Here is a 22,720-nt window from a genome sequence, read left to right as displayed (position 1 = left end):
TTTATTTATTTATTTTGAGAGAGAGAGAGCATGAGCAGGGGAGGGGCACAGAGAGGGAGAGAGAATCCCAAGCAGGCTCCATTCTGTCAGTGTGGAGCCTGATACAGGGCTTGAACTCCCAACCCATGAGATCGTGATCAAATACTTCTTAGAATAATTTGATGAGGCTGAAATTAAAAATATGAAAAAATAATATGAAAGTTCAAACGGTGTAATATGAAGAACGAAAATGCAAAGTAAAGGAGGAAGAGAAGAATAAAAATTCCATAAAGAAATCTAGACTGAGAGGAGCTGTAACAGCTGGGGCAAAGAAGCAAACATTGCATTTTAGAGAGCTTTGGGGTTTAGAACTTAATGTTAGTTCACTGGGAGAACTACTTTGTTTTTATCCTGAGTAGAGATATATATTAAAATAAATGTAGGGGCGCCTGGGTGGCTCAGTCGTCTGACTCTTGATTTCGGCTCAGGTCATGCTCTCACGGTTCGTGAGTTTGAGCCCCACGTTGGGCTCAGTGCTGACAGTGTGGAGCCTGCTTGGGATTCTCTCTCTGCCTCTCTCTCTGCTCCTCCCTGGCTCAGGCATGCACGTGTGCGGGCACTCCCTCTCTTACTCACTGAAAAATAAATAAACTTAAAAAAAATGTTTAGAAATTGAATAATATTACCATGTATTTAAAAGCTCTTATAAATGTGCTCACATGATGTAAGAATACCTGGTGTGTGCAAGTTTGTATAGATTATATTATTAAATTCATTATTTTTAGTGTTTTATAAACCATATCCCTTTGTGAAATATGAAAATCTGACAACTTTCTTTAATGCTGTTTGAGATTTCGAATTATGTTAAATATTGTGATTTAAGTAACCGGTTCAAATTGACTATATTTTGTCAAACTCTGTATGCTAGATTCTCCTTGCTCACACCCTCTTTTGGAATTACAACTCTGGAAGAATTAAATAGATAATCATTTAATAAGATTTTTTTTTTTTGTTTTGTGTTATAAGGAATTACAGAAAGATATACAAGGAAGTGCACAGGCTTTGGCAGAAATAGTGAAAAATACAGAGAACTTCTTGAAAGAGAATGGTGAAAAGCTGTCACAAGAAGATAAGGCTTTGATTGAGCAGAAACTTAATGAAGCCAAGTTAAAGTGTGAACAGCTTAATCTAAAGGCAGAACAGTCAAAAAAGGAGCTGGATAAAGTTGTGACAACAGTAATCAAAGAAGAAACTGAAAAGGTCTTTATTCAAATATATGGTCCACTGTTGCTTTGTTGAAAACGATTAGTGTAACAGCCACTTGAATTTTTAAGTGTTCCCAGGCAGCAGTAAGCAATGCTGAGCACCAGAGACTAGAATTCTGGGTTTCCAGTTATGTAATTGACCAAATACTACAGAAGCTTAAAGAATTGGCTTTGTTTAACTTTTAAAAAAAAATTTAAGTGGGATTCTAAGACTTTCTACTTGGGAAATACAGGAGGACTTATCAATTACAGTTAAAATTTTTAAGGACAGTGGAAACTTCCAAGTAATTGCCTGTTGCTCTAAGGTTTAATTTCACTGCATTCAGTTTTCAGTGTGTGTCAGCTTTTAGTATCCCCACTCTAAAGTTAAATGATCTTAAAACTAGTGCCTCAGCCTGCATTCAGAATACCTACTGTGAACTTTCTCTGCCCAGGTTGCAGCTGTGAAGCAGCTGGAAGAGAGCAAAACCAAAATAGAAAACCTTTTAGACTGGCTGTCAAATGTGGACAAAGATTCAGAAAGGGCAGGGATGAGACAGAGACAGGTAATTGAACAGAACGGGACTCATTTTCAAGAAGGTGATGGCAAGTCAGCGATTGGAGAAGAGGATGAAGTTAATGGTAACTTGTTGGAAACTGATGTTGATGGACAAGTTGGAACCACTGAGGAGAACCTGAACCAGCAATACCAGAAAGTTAAGGTTGGTTATTTTAAACATAGAGATATTGTCAAATTCTGTTTTTTAGGTCGGTTAGAGAGAGGAGCACCTGAGTTATCTTTCAAAGCCTTAATGACCAGGGCATCTGGGTGGTTCAGTCAGTTAAGCGTCTGACTTTTTTTTGTTTTGTTTTGTTTTAATGTTTATTTATTTTTGACAGAGACAGAGCATGAGTGGGGGAGGGGCTGAGAGAGAGGGAGACACAGAATCTGAAGCAGGCTCCAGGCTCCCAGCTGTCAGCACAGAGCCCGACGCAGGGCTTGAATCCACGAAGCACAACATCATGACCTGAGCCGAAGTTGGATGCTCAACCCACTGAGCCAAGGCGCCCCAAGCGTCTGACTCTTGATTTCAGCTCAGGGCATGACCTCAGTTAGTGAGATCAAGCCCCACATCGGGCTCTGCACTGACAGCGTGGAGCCTGCTTAGGATTCTCTCTCCCTCTCTTTCTGCCCCTCCCACTACCCTGCTCTCATGTTCATTCTCTCTCTCAAAATAAATAAACATTAAAAAAACCTTAATGACCATTAAGAGTAAAGTCCCATTTTCTAGGTTCATCATGTCAAATGTAAGTTACTGTGAGAATTCTAAGTAACTCAAAAACAATGAGAAATCATTAGCTATGGCATTCTTCTAAGTGAAGTGACTTCTAAGGAATTGATAGAAGTAATAATAAGCTGATACTTATAGAGCAGTTATGGTGGGCCAAGTACTCTTCTTAGCTCTTTCCATCTCAACACATTTAGTCCACCCAGCTCCCTCTGAGGCTACATCCTACTCGTGATTCACAGGTAGGGAGACTATAACTTTACAGAAGAAGTCACTTGCCCAAGTTTATATATCTAGTGAGGCCTGGAGTTTGGATTTAAAACTAGGCCATTAGCTCAGTTGCTGTGCTAAGTTCTACTCCATATTTGCAGACCAGCTCGCTGTGCACTCTTGAGCTCTCTCACGTTCTCCCTGAGCCTTGGCTCATCTCTATAGTCAAGGGCATTGCTGAGAAGAGGAATGAAAAGCCTTTTAAAAATTTGTGGTGTGAGTGCGAATTGAAGTGAACAGTAATGCTACCACAGAACCAAAGGCAACTTTGGAAAAACCTTTTTCACAGCATCACACAATTGATCATTTTATTTCTGCATTTGGGTTTTGTAGTCAGATGACTGAACTTTGAGGCACTTTTGCAGTTTTGTGTGTTTTCCTCCATGTCCTAGTCTTTGTAGTCTTTGGAATAGAATGCTGTCTGGGAGGTTTTTATATTACAGGAAATCTAAGTTAAACCAGAAGAAAAGTGGAAGTATTTATTATATTTATGGTTTCTGGGGGCTCTTACAGAACCTTGCTATAATTATTTCTTTTTTTTTTTTAACATTTATTTATTTTTGAGACAGAGAGAGACAGAGCATGAACGGGGGAGGGTCAGAGAGAGAGGGAGACACAGAATCTGAAACAGGCTCCAGGCTCTGAGCTGTCAGCACAGAGCCCAACGCGGGGCTCGAACCCACGGACCGTGAGATCATGACCTGAGCCGAAGTCGGCCGCTTAACCGACTGAGCCACCCAGGCGCCCCTATAATTATTTCTTAAAATGAAAAACTTAATGAATTCATTTAGGAATGCCTTATGAGTCCATTACATAACAGTCAGGAAAGGTTAGTAACTTGACACAAGGAGTGAAAAATATGGGTGGGGGGATTGAGACATAAAGATGTTTCACTGCATGAGGTTTGCCTTCTGATCTTTTTGCTTCTAAGAATACGGACTCTGAAAGTGCTGTAGGAATTCCTGATGTCCTGGCAGAGTGGAGAGAGAGCCCCAGTGCCTGTTTCTAGCTCTTTCTAGTTGTGCCACATGTCCTCAGCCATGGCATTTCTTCCTTCAACCCGAGTTGCCTCACCTTAAGAGGAAGGGGATGGATCAGAAATTTCTAAGGTGTTCTGTATGTCTAACTTACTATGTTCAGAAGACCCACTGGAGAATAGTATGTGGTTCCATTTCAAATGCCAAAGACACAGTCTGTGGGAGAAATGTTCTTCAGACACAAATATTTATCTTGTGCCCACAGTGTGGCAGGCGTTGTTACGGATAGTGAGAATACAAATAGTTCGCTGCTGACTAGTGGGGGATCAGACTTGAAAGTGAACAGTTGCCCTACAGCGGTGCTTCTTGGTCCTGTCTACTTCACAGCATATAGTTATTCTTAGTTAGCCCTTGTTGCCAACACTGCTCTAGGTGCTTGGGATTCCCCAGTGAGCAAATGAAATTCCCTGTCATGGTGTTTGCATACTAGGAGAGTGAGGATGATAGGTCAGACAACAAATACCTAAATGTTACGCGATATGGGATGTTAGAAAGTGGTGAGGTTTTGCTGAGTTGGGTACAGGTGGGTGAGCGTGGGGTTGGGAGCCACTCTTCAGCATTAAATAGGATCATCTGAGTAGGCTGCATGAGAGGATGAGATCTGTGTGAAGACATAGAGAGGACATGTCAGAGGGGAAGGGGGTTGCGAGGCAGATACCTGCGGGAAGAACCATTTGGTGAGAACAGCCAGAGGAAAAGGTCCTAACGTGCCTAACAAGGTGAGGGAAGAGGTAGTATTTGAGAGACTGGCGTGCCTCAAGTAGGGTGGGAGACAGCCAAGCAGTAAAGGAGCTCGGCGTTAATGTTACCAGGCCCTTTGACTCCCTGTAAACCATTATGAGAAATGTGGAAAATGATCCAAAAGGATTCTTCTCCTATTTGCCACATTTATATGGCATATTGCGGGGAATGGAAGAAGCTGCTATGGCTGGAGAGAAAGGGACTCCAGTGTATTTTAACCCCTGGTACGTGCCAGGCTCATCAGCAGGTATTCTACACGTGTGACCTCATGTACTCCTTTCAGCAAACCCATGACGTGCAGGGGTAATTGTCTCCATTCTCCCCATGCAGGAAGCTGAGGGCCAGAGAAGCAAAGTAGCTCCAGCATTCTCTTTGATCCTATTGGGCTCCTCTGAATGCGTATTGTTCTCGCTTAATTGTTGTCATGGGATTTTTATAGCTTTAAAAGGAACAAATTCTCTTTTTCCTATGTATGTGTCTTTTCGGGATCATTTCTTAATTAAAATATTGTATTTATCTGCTTAGTGATTAGCTGAAGACATTAGCAGTCCCTTTAAGGTGATTGTGAGGAAGCAGTGAGTAAATTGAGATCATACTGTAGATGTTTGTTTTAGACGTGGAAGAGAAATTCATAACATTTTTTCCAAACTTCTCAAAAACAGTACTTGTCCTATGTGATCATCTAAGTACTTTCTAGAGAAGATTGGGAAACCTCCTCAGAAGTAAGGTTAGGGTGGTCAGAGCATGCTCTTCTGAAATGCACCAGTACACGGGACACACTGTGCACCTTGACAAGGTTAATGAGAAGCAAGTCTGTCAGTCCTGGGCTCCTGACACCTCAGTGTCACCCCATCGCCGCTCTGACCTTACGGCTGATTTGTTTTCACGCAGGCCCAACATGAGAAGATCGTCTCTCAGCACCAAGCAGTCCTCATGGCCACTCAGTCTGCACAAGCCTTGCTTGAGAAACAGGGTCACTATCTCTCTCCTGAGGAAAAAGAGAAACTGCAGAAGAACATGAAGGAACTGAAAACACATTATGAGACCGCACTGGCCGAGTCGGAGAAGAAAATGAAATTAACGCATTCTCTGCAGGAAGAATTAGAAAAGTTCGATGCAGATTATAGCGAGTTTGAACACTGGCTGCAGCAGTCAGAACAAGAATTGGAAAACCTGGAAGCAGGTGCTGACGACCTCAGTGGTTTAATGACCAAACTGAAACGGCAGAAGAGTTTCTCAGAAGATGTCATTTCTCACAAAGGGGACTTGAGGTACATCACAATTTCTGGAAACAGAGTGTTAGAAGCGGCCAAATCTTGCAGCAGGAGAAGTGGCAGTAGCAAGGCTGACCAGGACAATATCGATACTTCTGCAACCCACAGAGAAGTCCAGAGCAAATTGGATCATGCTACCGATCGCTTCAGGTCTCTCTATTCGAAGGTAATTTCATTTTTAAGGGAAGATCAGACTATGACTAGAGTTTTCACCCTGTCCCTCTTAACTTTTGTTTTGGAATTAGAGGCGAGAAATCTAAGAACTGAAGCAGAGGAAATAAGGTGGTTTCATCCTCATTCCGTCTTTCTTATGCATGTGCTTTACTTCTGCAAACGTGTTTAAAGGTTAGGAGCCTAAAGTTATACCTAGTTAGTGTTTTGAGATGCATTTTCCAGGCAGCCTGAACTCTAGAATGCCAGCATCCGATTTGACCACCAGGTGGCGTATATGTTTTGGTTCTGAGCCCAAAGCGTGGCTTGCTAATTTGCTTGCTAATTTGCATCCTCTCAGGCTTGGGAGGTGACGTTTCATCTCGGATAATTCCCTTCACATATATGACTCTTGTTTGTTTTGCAGATATCTTTGATCAGTGCACTATTTTAATACTTAATGGCTAACAGACTGTTTCAGCTTCTTCTTGTGGACAAGCAGAAGAGTTCTGTTTTAAAACAAAACAATACGAAGAACATTTCCCTGTTTACAGTATAAGCTGAACACACTGGCCAAGTTGCACAGATGGTTTGAAGAGCATCATTGATTATTGGCCTTTGCTTCATTCTGATCTAGATTATTTGCCCTCCTTGTGCAACATCAGTCTTGTGTAACATATGAGTGATTTATTATAAGCACTTTGAAAACCTTTCCATCAAATACATGGCTGTACACATGGTGGATAAAACTTCTTGGGAATGTGCCCTGGTAGATTAGTCTCCTCTGGTGATTGATTCCTAAATCCTTTGTTCTGGGGTAAGACCCAGATCTTGTAAATATGTTTTTGAATTGGTATAAATCTAGAACTACCTCTTTGTTTTTATTGTTACTCTTTGAAGATGCTTCTGCATGTAAAAGAGAAAATCTTAGTCCTGTAGGTTTCACTAACTTTGGCTGAAGGCTGATGTTTTCCAGGTTGCATTACTCATAGGTCCTAAGGTTTTTAATACATGCGAAGATAGTGGGATTTTAATCCCCCACGCTTTTTTTCTTCTGATTTTTTTTTTTTTTTTTTTTTTTTTTTTTTTTTTAGTGCAATGTCCTCGGGAATAATCTTAAAGACTTGGTGGATAAATATCAACACTATGAAGATGCCTCATGTGGACTTCTTTCTGGGCTTCAGGCCTGTGAGGTCACAGCAAGCAAACACTTATCTGAACCTATTGCTGTGGACCCTAAAAATCTGCAAAGGCAATTAGAAGAGACCAAGGTAAGAGGTAGAGCAAGAAAGAAAGAGAAAAGTGAGAGATCAACCCTTCTGTCGTCTTACTGAAAGCCATCCGTCTCCCCACACTTGTGTGATGGTTTCACGTAGGAAAGGAGAATAAAGTATGGGAAAAGTACTTGTCTTTCTAAAGGGAGGTGCAACTCTAATTCACCATCCAGTTCAGTTCTCTTTCTAATAAGATTGTTTTTTCCACTGTTGTTTAACTGTTGGATGTTGCTGTTATGGCTGACATCCCACTGCTCCCTCCTCCCTAAAGAAAAACCACTATTGCCCTGGCCACTTACTTATCTCTACACTTCTTTATTTTGTTCATTGCAATTAAGTTCCATGAAGGTAGGTGTGTTTTCCTCCATTTTGCTCACTGCTACCTCCCCAGCACCTAGAAGAGTACATGGCCCAAAGTGGGTACTCAGTAAATACTTGTTCAAGAATGAACAGGTGAAAAGGAAGAATGGATGTCACTGTCCCATCTGGGGTCTGAGGGCCAGGATTGGTGTTCCTATTGAGTATCGCTGTAATTCTTAGAGACATAAACTTCAGTTATTACCTAGCACAGTTCTCAAAAAGTCTACCTGCTCTTCAAAAAATGCAGGCTTGGTGTCAGACTGAATAATTGAAGTCTCGGAATACCCACAATGGAAGAGTATCTTCAATTTAATGCGTATATTATTTATTTTTCAAAAAAAAATAAGTTTATTTATTTATTTTGAGAAAGAGAAAGAGTGCACAAACAAGGGAGGGAGAGAGAGAGAATCCCAAACAGGCTTCTTGCTGTCAGCACAGAGCCCAAAATGGAACTTGAACTCACGAACTGGGAGATCACGACCTGGGCTGACATCAAGAGCTGGAGGCTCAACCGACTGAGCACTTGTGCAACCGAAAGCCTATTTTAAAATCTTAATGTAGTGAGATAACTTTTGAAGTGTTTTACTCCTGTTCCATGTGACTGATAATTTTGAATTTGAAAGTTTCATTTCATAAATCTGTTCTGTCTTTTCTTTTAGCAGGTGGGTAGCAGTCACTTATTGCTGCTGTAGCTAGAAAGTAAACACAGTATTGCCAGTGAAACAACTACAGTTCAGAGTTTAGTTGCCTCTGTTAGTTACAGAATCAAAAAATCATTATTATTGTGCTATTACAAGGAAAACAGGTACTGTAATGTTAGTTACTGCCTGAGACTGGCAGCTTCTGCCTGGAGGTCATACCAGAGTGAAATGTGGCAGGTTAAGGCCAAGGCAGAGAGATGGGGATGGGAAGCACGGGATGAAAGGAGGGAGGTGAGGTGCCCGGAGGAGAGGAGAGGGGAGGGCGCTGCTTCTGTCTTTACTCAGGGTCACATTAGGCACCCGGGAGAGGTCCAGTTCCAGGTCAGAATCCTGCAGTGGTGCTGCCTCCCAGGGGTTGTTTCCTTCCTCTAGATGTGCATTATCAGTCCTGGACCTCTTTGCTTTTACCCTTTCTTTTTTTCTTTCCCACAAGCACTGGAACAAATCTGCCTTAAGTTTTCAGGTCACACTTGATTACGTGTCAAAGGACAGTATGGCTCAGTGGGTTGAGCATCTGACTTCAACTTACGTCATGATCTCACAGTTCATGAGGTCAAGTCCCACATCGGGCTCTGTGCTAATAGCTCAGAGCCTGGAGCCTGCTTCGGATTCTGTGTCTCCCTCTTTCTGCCCCTCCCCTGCTCATGCTCTCTCAAAATGAAATAAAACATTAAAAAAAAGTTAGGTGCTTTTAGTATAGGAAAGTATATAAAATACAACACATTTCAAGTTAGGTCTCTATCAGGAAACTGATTACATACTATATGAAAGTAATTTTTTTATAACTGGAGCAAAAAGAGAAAGAAAAACCCCAAAGAATGCTATGGCTTTTAAGTTAAACAGATACATGGATTAATTCTAAAACAGGAGAACTTACTTGGTATGTGCTGTGGAAGAAGATTCTTTCAGTCACAAGGCAGCCAAAGAAATAGTAAAGAGGAGAGCAATGTCTCAAAGGAGGATAAATTCTAATTAAGCCACAGCATAATTTAAAAAATTAAATGTGCAATTGAAGTTGTTCTTGGCATACGTTCATATTTTCCTCACAGATGATCTCAGCATGTAGCAAGGATAAATTTTTATGAGGGTTGGGTAGTCTCCATTTCTTTCATTTTTATTAACATGTAAAATTATTTTTCTTTAACAGTAATATAAACACATAAGACTACCACATTTTGTTTTGTCTACATTTGCAATGCTAACATATTCTATTGGGCAGATAATGTGATTTGGGGGTACCCAAGTCGGTTCATGTGAAATAATTCTCCCAATAGCACATTGTCATTATCATTATTATTCAAATGACTGTTAGCTGAGTTGTCTGCACTCTGATACCACTGAGCTATAATGACCTCCTCAGGATCGGCTTCCAGGAAAATCCATGGACCAAACAAAATTTTTGTCCCATCTGAGGCACAGAAAGACAGGATTTGGGGACCAGCTGAGAGGCCTGGGTTTGGGAGCAGGTGTGGAGCTAGGTCATGCTGCCTGGCAGTATCCACCCTGTAGCCTTGCCTTGATCTCAGGGATAGTGTCAAGTCAGGAATCTTCTATGAGTTGGACAAGTGCCCTTTACAGATTTCACGCTTCTCTGGTCCAGGCAAGGGGCCCAAGGTCATAATCTTTCAGTATTTCCGGTCATAGATGCGCTTTCATGTTTTAATGTCATTGAGATCCTTTATAAACTACATATGGTACCCTTTTGACTATTTTAATTTGCAGTTTTATCCTAAAGTAGTATTGTAAACCACTGCTATCACCAAATTATAACCCAATACATGTTGGGAATTAAAAACTGTTGACTCTCTTAAACATAATTATGCAGAGAAAAGACATGGGATGTTTTGAAAAGGAGAGGGGAAGAAAAAAAATGCTTCTTTTGTAATCCATTTCTAAGTTTTAGGATGTTTAGTAGGGCCATCTTTGGTATTGGATGTTTTTGTAGAACTTTGGCATATATTTTTTTGGTGGACATTTATGTGCTAGGCCCACGGTAAGATTTTGTGAAGACACAGATGTTGAAACCCTGATTCTCCCCTTGGAGAACGCACATTCTAAAAAAATCTGTTTTTGGAGGTATCCATAACCTTATTCCATCTCTTAAATAAGCATGCAATGCAAGTAAGCTGTGTCTTAGATTTCAGTCTGGTTCTAGGTAAAGTTCCTGTCTTGAGGAATTTTTTATACCTTCTATAACTAAACATCTGGAAGAATTTCCTTAGACAGACCCACTCTAACACAGGTTCTTTGGCTTCTTGGGACAACGTTAGGATCTGGTATACAGATCACAAATCACATGTTGGCCACAGCTTAGTGGGCCTTTTGACATATATGTACTGCCCATATGTCATTTAAGTTTTCTTGAATATAAAAATTAGTGGAGGAAATAGTTGTGATTGGCTATAGGCATTTGCTTTAGTCTGAAATGAAGGCTGAAACAGAAGAGGATCTTTCTGGATCTTATACTTGATATTTTTATTTATTTTCATTCATTTACTTATTCTAGAAAGGTTATATACCAGACATTGTGTAGGCAGTGATAAAAGGAAGCTGAATGGAATGAATTCCTAGTTTTCAAGGAAGTTACAGTTTAAAAGAAGAGACAAACCCAGTAATATTCACAGGGCATTTATGGGAGAACCTGCAGGGAGTACTTAGAACTAGGGCTGAAGAGAAAGTTAGGAGGGTTACCAGCTGACTATGAAAGGGTGAATAAGAGGCCAGGCTCAGGATAACAGGGTTGCATGAGAAGGTTAGTATGTAGAGATGTTAAACATTGGGTCCAGCTTGAGCAAAATAGCTGTGTTGTTGGACATTTCTGGAACAGGAGGTGGAAGATATTGAAGATAGAATTAAGGAATAGATTTCATTGGACCTTTTAGAGTATACTCAAGTCTGTCTTTTTTATGAAGGCACTGGGAAGCTACTGAAAGATTTTAAAGAGAGGAGTGATCTAGTCAGTATATATTTTAGATAGAACACATTGGGGAGGCTATATCAGGGAAGAGACTGGAGACAGGGAGCACAGTTAGGATGCTTTTTTGAGTTGAGTGAGAGATTATCCTGCAGTGATCCAGAAATACAGAACAGAGGTCTGATTAAAGAAAAAACAGAAACACCGTTAAGCAGGTAAAATTGTCAGGGCCTGGTGGTGGATTTGCATGTGGAAAGGAGGGTTGAGGGAGAGTCTAGGAGGAGCCTCAGAGTTACTACTTGGATCACCTGATGCAACACCAGGAGAAGTGCAGGTGTAGGGGATGAGATGATGAGTTCAGATTTAGTGTTTTGAGTCTGTGGTGACTGTTTACACCCAGATGGAAACGATCAAGAGCCAGTTGGAAACCTGGGCCCACGGCCAGGGATGAGTTCATCTACAGTTGGACATAGGGGAATTTGAATTTGAAATCCGAATGTGAGACTGGAAGAGGACCTTGAGTAGCTTCAGTGAAATGAAAGCCAAGCATGGGGCCCATGTGGACAGTGGCCCATTTGGACACAGCTACGTCAGAGGGGTTAGGAATGCCGGGCCAAACTTCTGGAAGACTTATCTGTGGTTCTTGCCTCTACTTCTCTCTTTGTCCTAGCTGTTGAGCTGCATCTGCTTAGAGAAATGGGGGCTTCTCTTCAGATTCAAGGTTATAGTATCCTTTCTAAAGCAGATGACATTAATAACATTTTCCACTTTCTGTCTTCCTGTAACCTTTGGGGACAGAATTGTTTCAGGCCGATTTCCATCTCCTTGATGATAGGTTTTTTTGTGTTTGTTTTTTTCCCTTCTAATCACTTACGTAGAACTCTCTGTGATTCCTTATGGCCTTCTTCTCCGGTGTTTTCCTGCTTTCTTCTCTAGCAGTCTCACCATGGGTCTTGGCTTCCAGTGCTTTATGTCTAGTTCCAGCCTGTGTTCAGAGTCAACTCCCTTTCCAACTTCACTGTTTTTTTTCTTTTTTTTTTTTAATTCTTTTTTTAATGTTTATTTATTTTGAGAGAGTGTGCAAGTGGGGAAGGGGCAGAGAGATAGGAAGAATCCCAAGCAGGCTCTGCATCATCAGTGCAGAGCCTGATGGAGGGCTTGATCCCACAAATTGCAAGATCATGACCTGAGAAATCAAGAGTCAGATGATTGACCGACTGAGCCACCCTGACACCCTTGGGTTTTTTTCCTATATGAGGGTCCTAAGAGTACTTTGAAGTCATAAATTCCCAGACTCTCCTTTGCTCCCACTTTCGCTTACGAATTCCATTAATTACCTAGGCTCAAAAACTCTGGATATTTCTCTTGTCTTTTCTCTTGTTCCTGCCCCCTCAAGCAGTGATGTCTGATAGAACATTCTGTGATGGTGGACATATTCTGTAATCTCTCCATTGTGGTAACCACTCCTCACCCTTGGCTACTTAGTGCTTGAAATGTGGCTGGTGCATCTGAGGAATTGAATTTTTAATTTTGTTTGATTTCAATTAATTTTAAATTTAAAAAGCCCCATGTAGTTAGTGGCTATCATATGACACGGCACAGTGTTAGATAACCAGTTATCAAGTGCTGTGGTCCCTCCCCTACTCCCTCACCAATTCTACCTTCCCAGTCCCGAACGGGGCCTCTCAACTGCTTAAGTTGCCCCTAACTGGTGTCTCTCCCTCATTTCTTACCCATTTAGTTTATCCCACACAGTGCTACAAATTTAGCCTTCTCTTAAGACAGCTCTGAGCATGTCAGTCCCTATTCAAAAGCCCTGAATAACTTTCCATTGCTGCAGGGTAAAATGTAAACTCCTTAGCAGACATTTGAAGCCTTCCCGGTCCTGGTACTGTTTATTCACCCATACACATTCTCTAACTGGTTGGGACCCTCCCCTTCTCCTAGGATGTTTCTGTCCCCATCTGTCCCTCTGCAGGGAGCTGTTACCCCTCTCCACTCCTGCATGCCTCAATCTACATTTTTTTCAGGACTTACCTCAGTCTCACCACCATGGGAGTGGATGTCAGTTCCCTTCCCAGTTCTTCCTCTTCTCAGTTTCCAGTAGCACTTAACACTTTCTGACTGTAAGATCCCTGTGGGTGAGCTTTGTGTCTGGTTTGTTGGTTTTTTTTTTTTTTTTTTTTTTGGATCTTCACAAACATAGCAAGATATTTTGGATTTGTTAGATGTTAAGTAACTTTTGTTGAATAAACAGATATAAACATGACTTTGTATTGAAATGGAAATCCCTAATTGTTTCCTTACTTGGAGTCAGAGTCCCAAAGTTTTTTTGTCAGGTTGATTTTTGTTGTTGTTTTCTGGTGGTTAGTGAGGGTATCCTCTGAAGTCTCAAAGTGGGGACTCAAGGGGATCTCAGGCTAGAGGTAGAGGGTTGCAAGATCGAGAATCAGGCCAAGTATCATGAACATATGCTCAAGGGTTAATTTCAAGACTGAATTTGTATTATCCTGACTGGTTGATATCTTTGCTAACACCACTTTATAACTGGCCTTACTCTAAGGACTCTGGAGTAAGTTTGTAATGATGAAGAGATTATTATGTCCAATTTAACTTTATCTTACTGTAAGCAATTTTTTTTATACTGGAAATATACCATTTAGTCCTACTGAGTATAACTGAGGCATTCAATCCTCCAGGCTCTGCAAGGGCAGATATCAAATCAGCAGGTGGCTGTAGAGAAACTGAAAAAAACGGCCGAAGTCCTTTTAGATGCCAGAGGATCTTTACTTCCAGCCAAGAATGATATCCAGAAAACACTGGGTGAGTATTGATTTCCTTGTTCACTTTCTCCCGGGTAAATCCTAAATGAAGATATTCTGATATGGAGAACACGTTCACTAGTGTATATTGTGTTGTTTATGGCCTTTCACTGTGAAATGGTGCTTCTCAATCTGGGAAGAGGCATGGCTTTTCTCGGCAGGTATATTGGGAGTGGGGGTTGTATTCTTTGAGAGGAGTATATTTAAAGTTTAGTTTTATTTTTAGAAAATGTAACAAAAACTCTATGTAGTATTCACCACAGGAAGTAGAACTTCAGATTCTTTTGGTTGATGGCATTGGGCAGAGCTAGCCTCTAATCCTGTAGCCAAAAGAGACTCCCTGGAGGGGTCTGTGTTTGTTGAAAGCAGGAGCGTGGGGCTAAGAGATGTGCTTTAAACCAACATTTCCAGCTCTCCATTTTCTAGAAGCCTTTGAGGGGTCTCACAGGGTTCCAGTTGCCCCAGTTCTTTGGTGATACTAGAAACTTGTATCCAGTTATGTTGGTGCTTTTGTGCCCTCTCAGAGTCCACATTTCTTAAGAAAAGAGCTATTGCATGTTATTCTTCGTATCCACTCATAATGTTTAGTTTATAGTAAATGCACAGTGGGGGTATCGGTAAATGCTTGCTGTCTTACTGTATGTTTTGCTTCGACTTTGCTGCTTTTCATATTATTTAATGTGTAGTTTCAGGTTATTATATATTTCTACATGTGAAATAGAAAACTTAATGTTTTGTAAGATAATTGGACCTGTGTTTTCGCATCAAAGAAAGTGTGAATTAAAATCTGAGCAGAAATTTTAGATGAAGAGAAGGATGAAACTTTGCTTTTCTAAAACTGCTCTGTAGAAGGAAAACTTTTTTTTACATTCTTAAAGATGTCTAAACTTCTTTGATCATGCACCTCTATCAAATAATTTTCAGCATACACCCTCATATATGCGTGTGTATTTATAAGTTATGTACACGTTACTGTCTTATCACATTATGTGTATTATAATTATAAAATACAAAAACATAACATTTTAAAGTATAAGGTAAAAAATATGAACGGAAGGTCTAACATTTTGTTCCTATATGCCAGTGTACCATTTTGACATCCCACATTTGCAACCAACTGCTTTAAAGACTTGGGCACAGAGATTTGGAGAAGAAAGAAAGACTTTGTTATATGTGTTGCTGTTATTTGCAGAGGCATTTTGACGTTTTTCCCACTGTTAATTGTACATAGTCTCATTTTTATTAGCTTAAAACTCCACATATTATACATTATTTTGAGACTTAAAACTTCTATGTGGTATAAGTTTCTAGGAATATGTGAAAATATATTTAAGATAGAGAGGAATTTCTCTAAGATCTGTGTGACCTAAGAAAACTCTATGTGACCCTATGAAAACCAACCACTTAAAAAATTAATATTCTTACAGTAGATTTCATTTTGTCACTTTTTATAAAACAATATTCACTTAGTAAAAGCAAGAATTGACTTCAGTGACAGTACTTGATCACTAAGAAATACGAAAATAGTAACATTCAAGATGTGTTAATTTTATTAAAATAGCTGACTTTGTGCGGGACGTCCCTTAGCAAGGCTAAACAGATTGCCTACGTTACCCTGCTGATGCACAGAATTGCCCATTTGAGAAGCAGTTCACCTGGTAATCAATCACTACCTGCAATTCAGAGTATCTTCTCTTGTGACTTTCAAAGCAGGGCTTGTATTTGAACTTGCTGCTTGTTTTGTCTGCTGATAGAATCTTGGTGCATATTCAGTGCACTCCCCTATGCCCCCCACCCCACTCCGCCTCCACATTCTCAGGGCTTCATTATGTTCTGTGGCAGAAGCATGATTGTCTCTTTAAATTAAATTTAACCTCTCAATTTAGTGAAAATTTGTCAAACTGTTTTCTCATTATATATTAAAACAATCAAAGGGAAATATTGCTTATATAGATCATGTTCCATGGACCAAACACAACGTGTAAAATATTTCACTTTTAGAGAGGGGTTTCAGGTCAAAGTTTTCTGCTAACTGCACATACAATGTATCCAACTAAAGCATTCAGAAGTAATTAAAATATGTTTCAAATTATTGTACAGTGAGTGACAAATTGATGATTATTCCAGAGAGAGATTAATACATTTAAAATCATTGTTCTTTGAACTTTTTTTGGTCTGCAGTACAGAATGTAGGATGTTAAAATATAGAACTTTATATTTGAGTGAAAAATTGGCTAGAATGGGCTGCTTTTTTAGCATCTTAATTGAAAAGAAGGTTAATCTCATCTGAGATAGGTCAAGCTGTTAACATTTATTTTTCCCTTTTGTCTGCTATCAAACTTTTCAAATACATTCTATTTATATTTTAGAAGCATAACCTCAACCCTCTGTATTTTAAGTGAATTTTCATTATCTGTTTTCTGATTATATTTATTTATTTTCTCATGTTTGGATCTGTCAGTTTCTGTGCATTTGAGTACTTTGCTTAGGATGTGAAGGATGACAAAAGCTTAATTATGTGTGTGTGTGTGTGTGTGTGTGTGTGTGTGTGTGAGAGAGAGAGAAAGGGAGAGAGACGGAGAATGCATATGTGTACATGGGAGAGATAACTTTTTATATGTGAGGGTTAATTCTTGATAAATCTTTTTATAGCTGTGTATTGTTTCTTGAGAATAGCTGTATCTGACTGTCACCCTTTTCCCCCCATATAGTTACCAAGTATGGCTAATTTGAAATGTCAGGTTGAGAACCAATATTTATTCCAAACATCAGCAGTTTAGACCACTTAACATTCTCTGCAACAATTCAAATATTTATGCATCCAAAAATCTCTTTTCAAATGCAGATGGCATATATTTGAACTATTTTTTAAGAAATAATTCTTTTTTTTATATTCCACTGAGATGCTTTCCTTCTTTTTTTAAGTTTTTAGATGGTGCTCTGATTATGTATTTTGAATTTATCATTTAAACTTTTTCCTTTTTCCAATTTTGGTATGGAAGTTTTGTGACTCACCTTAGTGTATTTTTGAAAAGGAATAGGTCAAAGAGAACTTCATGGTTAACATTTCCTGATCTCTTTGGACTAGATGACATTGTTGGGAGATATGATGATCTGTCCAAGTCTGTTAATGAACGAAATGAAAAACTCCAGATAACCTTGACCCGCTCACTGAGTGTGCAGGATGGCCTGGATGAAATGCTGGACTGGATGGGAAGTGTGGAAAGTTCTCTGAAAGAACAAGGTCAAGTGCCCTTAAACTCTGCTGCTCTTCAGGATGTGATCAGTAAAAACATTGTAAGTGACATTTAAAAAGAAAAAAAAAAACACTTTTAGATGAAAAAAAAAATGTTTAAAAAGTCCCAAGAAGGGGTAGATTTAAGATCAATTTAAGGATATAGAAAAAGGGGTTTCCTGAATATAACTGGACAGTATTGCTTGCACCAAAACACATGTGTCAGAACAGTTTTTCTGTGAAGAAGTATAGAGAGAGCTTTGTATACTTTTTCATGAGTGTAATTCATTTCAGAGGGCTTACACATACATGAGCCCTATCGTGTGTATCACAGCTTCAGCCAGCTGCACATGAGGTTAATCAGATCAATCTTGTTGTTGTCTAGCCTTTTAAAAATGAGGACCATGGATAATCCCGGGGCTCCATTAGATCCCAGGGGCTGCTGAGTAGCAGCCGCCTCCTGCCTTGCTCAGGCAACTTGCCAGCTGTTCTCCAGTCTCTCTTGAAGAGATTTGGGATTGTGTTCCTCCAGGGACAGATCAGACTTGTCAGTCAGTTTCAACGTTAACTTGCCTCAGTCACAGGTGGTTCAAGCTCATGTTGTTATGAATAGTGATGTTTTAACACTCTGTGATACTATTTGTAAACATCATTGTGAAACATACGCATTATTTGGTTCATTTCAGATGTTGGAACAGGATATTGCAGGTCGTCAGAGCAGTATAAATGCCATGAATGAAAAAGTGAAGAAATTTATGGAGACCTCAGACCCATCCACTGCATCCTCACTGCAGGCCAAGATGAAAGACTTGTCTGCTCGGTTTTCAGAAGCTAGTCATAAACACAAAGAAAAACTGGCCAAGATGGAGGAGCTCAAAGCCAAAGTAGAACTCTTTGAGAACCTCTCAGAAAAGCTCCAAACGTTTTTAGAAACAAAAACTCAGGCTCTTACTGACACAGATGTGCCAGGAAAAGACGTTAGTGAATTGTCTCAATATATGCAGGTGTGTCTTCCTTAATAATCACGAGGTTAATCAAGTATATTAACATTTAAGACCAGCTCATAACATGTATTAGCGGAATTATAATTAACGATCATCATTAATGCTGATAGATTGCTGATAGATTAATTGCTGATAGATTGGTAAGGATCTGTGCTTCCCTCCTTTAAAAATCCCAAACCCCATCTTCTCCTTGACATGTTTTGCTCATTGATTAGAAATGAACACCATGTCTCACATACACAGTTTGCACATATTAAAGATCTTAAAAGTACCTTATATGCCAGAACCCACAAAGAGACAGAGTATAAAGAGTACGTTTTTAAATTAAATAAATTTACTATGTTCTCTTTCAAACAGCCTACTTCATGTTTATTTATATTTAGAGTACTGACTACAGGCGGGATCATTCTTCTGTGAAATTCTGAGGAGAGCCATTCTGGCTCCATACATACCTCTTGGTAGATAGAATGCCATCTGAAAATCTAGCAGTATCTTCTATTGTTTAAATATCTAAATCCTTTGTAGGAATCAACTTCTGAATTCTTAGAACATAAGAAAGATCTTGAAGTTTTACACAGTCTTTTGAAGGAGATATCCAGCCATGGCTTGCCAGGTGATAAGGCTCTGGTTTTTGAAAAAACAAATAATTTGTCAAAGAAATTCAAGGAAATGGAGCATACCATCAAACAAAAGTAAGCACCCCTTAAGAAATTGGATTTTAGTCTACTTGACACTTAAAGAATGAATTATTTTTCTTTGCTTATGTCAATACCTGAAATAAAACTTGAGAATAAGCATAGGACTACTTTGTAAGTGCTTTTATATTGATAACATTTTTTTTTTTTGCGATTAAAATTAAGTGCATTTTTGTTAAAAGATTTAGGAAGGAAATTTGGTACTTTTTCCTAAAAGTAGAGAGTATTACGAAGAAAAATAGTGGTGGTGGTGTTTTACTGAAAATAATCTAAAGTCACTATAGTCTCTGAAGCTTTTGGCGAATAGCACATTTTATTTGCAAAAGCAGAAATAACCTTGAAAGATAGCTCATGGCTCATTGCTTTTTGGGCTCAATTCAGAAGCTATGCGCAATTTTAAAATAATTCTTGATGGCCTTTTTTAAAACGTAAAATAGTTTAACCTTTTAAAGAGTTGTAGAAAGAAATGATTCCGTGAATAAATAAGAAACGAGAAAATGAACCTAAGTTGAGCAAAAAAGCTGTGCTTTTTAGAAAAAAACCTTGTGGCTAGACTTATACATATTTCTGATCTCATGTTAGTTTGGAATATACATTTGGTTTTGCTAAAGAACCCACAAAGATGGAAAACACTTATCTTTTACCTATACTTAATTTCTTCAGGATCCTCTACCTAAAACTTTTGAGTGCTATTATCTATACTATTTCCAGAGCTACATTTTCCATCTTGTCACATAATATTTAATTCACATTGCACGGAAGTAATATTCTTTTTCCTAGGTCAACTCTAGGTTTTTTCTTCCTTCAGAATTGTCCAGTTTTAAGACCATGTAGTCATCAGTAATTAGTCCAGCTTCAGTGGACTCTTCTATGTTGCTATTCCACATACATGCACATGCGCACATGCCATCCATAGGTCATCCTCCATGTACCAAATGGGACTGTCCTCACAGCTGTTCCTTGCTGGGCATGTGCCCTCCCTCCAAGGTGCTTAGTGTACAGAAAGATCCTAGAGTTCATTGGGGAGCGTTCTGAGGATCTGTGGGGGAGGTGGTCGTTAACATTCTTGTAACCAGGTCTCACCTCATCTTTGGAGAGTTTGGAGAGAACTGTACTCTCTGAGGCACCTGGTTTATCCATCCACTAGAAGGACTCTAGTGTCGTATAGAAACCACTAGGTGGCAGGATGTTTTCCTCATGTCAGTGATGTGTAAATGTTTCCCTGCCCATTCTGTGCCTGCTGGCATTAAGCACCATATAAAGTGGACAGATCAAAGTTTGCTGAATCTAAATAATGTTAAAACTGTTTATATAGCCTTAGAGTTTATGTAGCATTATAGAGTGCCATTACCATATGGGTTACAGATTTCTTAACTGCTCCTATCTTTTTCTGTGGAGTGTGCCTGAGGAATAAAGTAGTTATTTAGCTGATTTCACTTGGATCTATGACACCTTTCCTCTTTTTATCAAGGGTTAGAGAGTGCATAGAGGAATATTTTTTTCTTAATAGTAAGTTTGATACAAGAATAATAATTTATTTATTAGTAATTATTTCTTTGGAGTATTTTCTGTCGGAGACTTAAATTCTTCAATAATTTTTGTTATCTAGAAAAGAAGCTGTATCTTCTTGTCAAGAACAGATGGATGCTTTCCAAGTCCTTGTTAAGTCATTGAAGTCATGGATAGAAGAAACAACAGAAAGAGTTCCTATTGTGCAGCCTTCTTTCGGTGCGGAGGATTTAGGAAAATCTTTGGAAGAAACTAAGGTGAATCATTATCTAATACTAATTCTTACTTGCCTGTGTGAGTCATGAGAGGTTAAAAGACTATTAGTGGTTTTCTTTTATCTAATATCATATTAAGTTAGATCCTCATTTATGTTCAGTATATTTTGGTGATACTTGGAAGTCATAACATAGCTCTGATCCTTTTGAGGAAGAACACAAACTTTGACTTAATTTGATTTTTGAGAGATATTTATTAGTGGCTGCCTGTTCTAGTACCCAAGTTTACTTCCCCATCAAATCTCTACTTAGCTTGAATTTTTATACCATTTCTCATAACGTTATGTAAAAGACCCTGCTCTTCAACTCAGCAATTAACTCTAGCTCAGATACATCACTGTAACCAGTATTTGAATCCCTAGTACAAATAGTGTACAAGTCTTGCCAACTGATTCAAATCCTAAAACTTACGACCAGTTACAGCAGTTATCCCAACTCCCAACTTTGTGGAGATGTATGTTTTTAAAAATTCATTGAAATTTTGATGATTAAAACTCACTATTAAATAGAATTCTGAATTCCCATTTTTAAAAAAAATCATTTCTAGTACCTTTCTTCTTGTAATTTGGCCACTACTGAGTATAGTCTTCAGACTGGCAGTTGACAGTTACTTTGGAATCCATGGCAGCTAGAAATAGCCTGACTTCCACTGTGGCTAGGAGCAGAATGCAGGATGGACCATACCTCACTTCTCACTGCTAACAGTGTTAACAGTCACCTGGGCACAGTGTTAACAGTCACGTAGGGATGGTGCCTTTTTTTCTATCCGTGCCTCCATGAATCAGGACCCACAGTCATCATTGCTTTAAGATATGTTAAAGAAATTGAATTATAATGTGTAACTTTGAAACTATTATGAAGACTGGAAAATAATGTATTTTCATATCTCAAGAAATTACAAGAGAAGTGGAGTTCAAAAACACCAGAGATTCAGAAAGTAAACAACAGTGGGATCTCACTATGTAACCTAATCAGTGCTGTCACTACCCCTGCAAAGGCAATAGCAGCAGTCAAATCAGGTATGTGCTTTACTTACATCTGTGGAGAAACCCCTAAGAATTGGGTCTGACCCTGTTACTTTCACTTACCTTAGTTTTTAAATTGATGCATAAAGTAAACACAAAAGAAAAGTGACAAGAAAGATGGCATGTATATGCATGCACTAAAAGTATGCTCCCCGTGTGGAGGAGTATCTGTAATGAGTCAAATTTCAGATCCCTCTTCTGTTCATTTTGTTAGAGGCTACAGTTGAAATGTAGCCAGACTGATACGTAAGAATAGGGAGCTTTAGATTGGGGAAGAGGAAAGAGCAGATTCTAATTTGTTTTTTTTTTACCGTAATTAATGGAGATGCTCAAATCCTCTTTGAAATATTTGATAAATGAGTCTGGTCTCCTGGGAAAGGAGAGGTGAAAGAAAGAAGCAGTTCTTTTGTGTAGGGTGAATCTCTCCTTTTTTAAAAAATTAAAGTCCCATCTAGGGGCTTCTGGGTGGCCCATTCGGTTAAGTGACCAACTCTTGGTTTTGGTTTAGGTCATGATCTCAGGGTTCGTGGGTTCAAGCCCCGTGTCTGCTCTGCACTGACGGCGGGGCCTGCTTGGGATTCTCGCTCTCCCTCTCTCTCTTTGCCCCTCCTCTGCTTGTGCTGTCTCGGTTTCTCTCAACAAGATAAATAATAAAATAAAAAAATAAAAAATTCCCATCTCCTTTAGCATCTACTTTATTTTGTACAGAAAACAACTATAGCATATCTAAATTGCAGTCATGACTGAGGCACTTAACACAAGGGGAGAGTCATGTATAAGTAATGATTCTACAGTCCATTTAAGTTGTGGATATGCTTTTAAGTTTAAATTTTTTTTAATGTTTATTCATTTTTGAGAGACAGAGACAGAGCATCAGTGGGGAAGGGGCAGAGAGAGGGAGACACAGAATCTGAAGCAGGCT

General features: G+C 39.2%; 1 protein-coding gene and 1 long non-coding RNA gene across 6 annotated transcripts in view; one reads left to right on the top strand and one right to left on the bottom strand.

Moving 5' to 3' along the window:
* Nucleotides 1–21,471, bottom strand: part of LOC122238658 — a 36,444-nt gene extending 14,973 nt beyond the window's left edge. The window contains exons 1-2 of one of the 2 annotated variants that reach the window (XR_006217698.1): nucleotides 21,324–21,471; nucleotides 18,747–18,918 (exon numbers count right to left, since the gene is read on the bottom strand). This is a non-coding gene — a long non-coding RNA (uncharacterized LOC122238658). The remainder of the gene's footprint in view (nucleotides 1–18,746; nucleotides 18,919–21,323) is intronic. The other variant, XR_006217697.1, reaches the window with a different exon arrangement.
* Nucleotides 1–22,720, top strand: part of DST (dystonin) — a 491,592-nt gene that overhangs the window by 360,178 nt on the left and 108,694 nt on the right. For all 4 annotated transcript variants that reach the window (XM_042986591.1, XM_042986590.1, XM_042986592.1 and 1 more), the window contains 10 exons: nucleotides 1,006–1,239; nucleotides 1,679–1,945; nucleotides 5,452–6,000; nucleotides 7,079–7,255; nucleotides 13,933–14,056; nucleotides 17,144–17,352; nucleotides 17,977–18,294; nucleotides 18,820–18,986; nucleotides 20,599–20,755; nucleotides 21,666–21,792. In XM_042986591.1, coding sequence (XP_042842525.1) covers nucleotides 1,006–1,239; nucleotides 1,679–1,945; nucleotides 5,452–6,000; nucleotides 7,079–7,255; nucleotides 13,933–14,056; nucleotides 17,144–17,352; nucleotides 17,977–18,294; nucleotides 18,820–18,986; nucleotides 20,599–20,755; nucleotides 21,666–21,792 — 2,329 coding nt within the window. The remainder of the gene's footprint in view (nucleotides 1–1,005; nucleotides 1,240–1,678; nucleotides 1,946–5,451; nucleotides 6,001–7,078; nucleotides 7,256–13,932; nucleotides 14,057–17,143; nucleotides 17,353–17,976; nucleotides 18,295–18,819; nucleotides 18,987–20,598; nucleotides 20,756–21,665; nucleotides 21,793–22,720) is intronic.

Source organism: Panthera tigris, chromosome B2 (assembly GCF_018350195.1).
Source record: "Panthera tigris isolate Pti1 chromosome B2, P.tigris_Pti1_mat1.1, whole genome shotgun sequence".
Classification (NCBI taxonomy): Eukaryota; Metazoa; Chordata; class Mammalia; order Carnivora; family Felidae; genus Panthera; species Panthera tigris.
The sequence above is the reverse complement of the archived record's forward strand: the minus strand, read 5'-3'. Positions and strand labels throughout refer to the sequence as shown.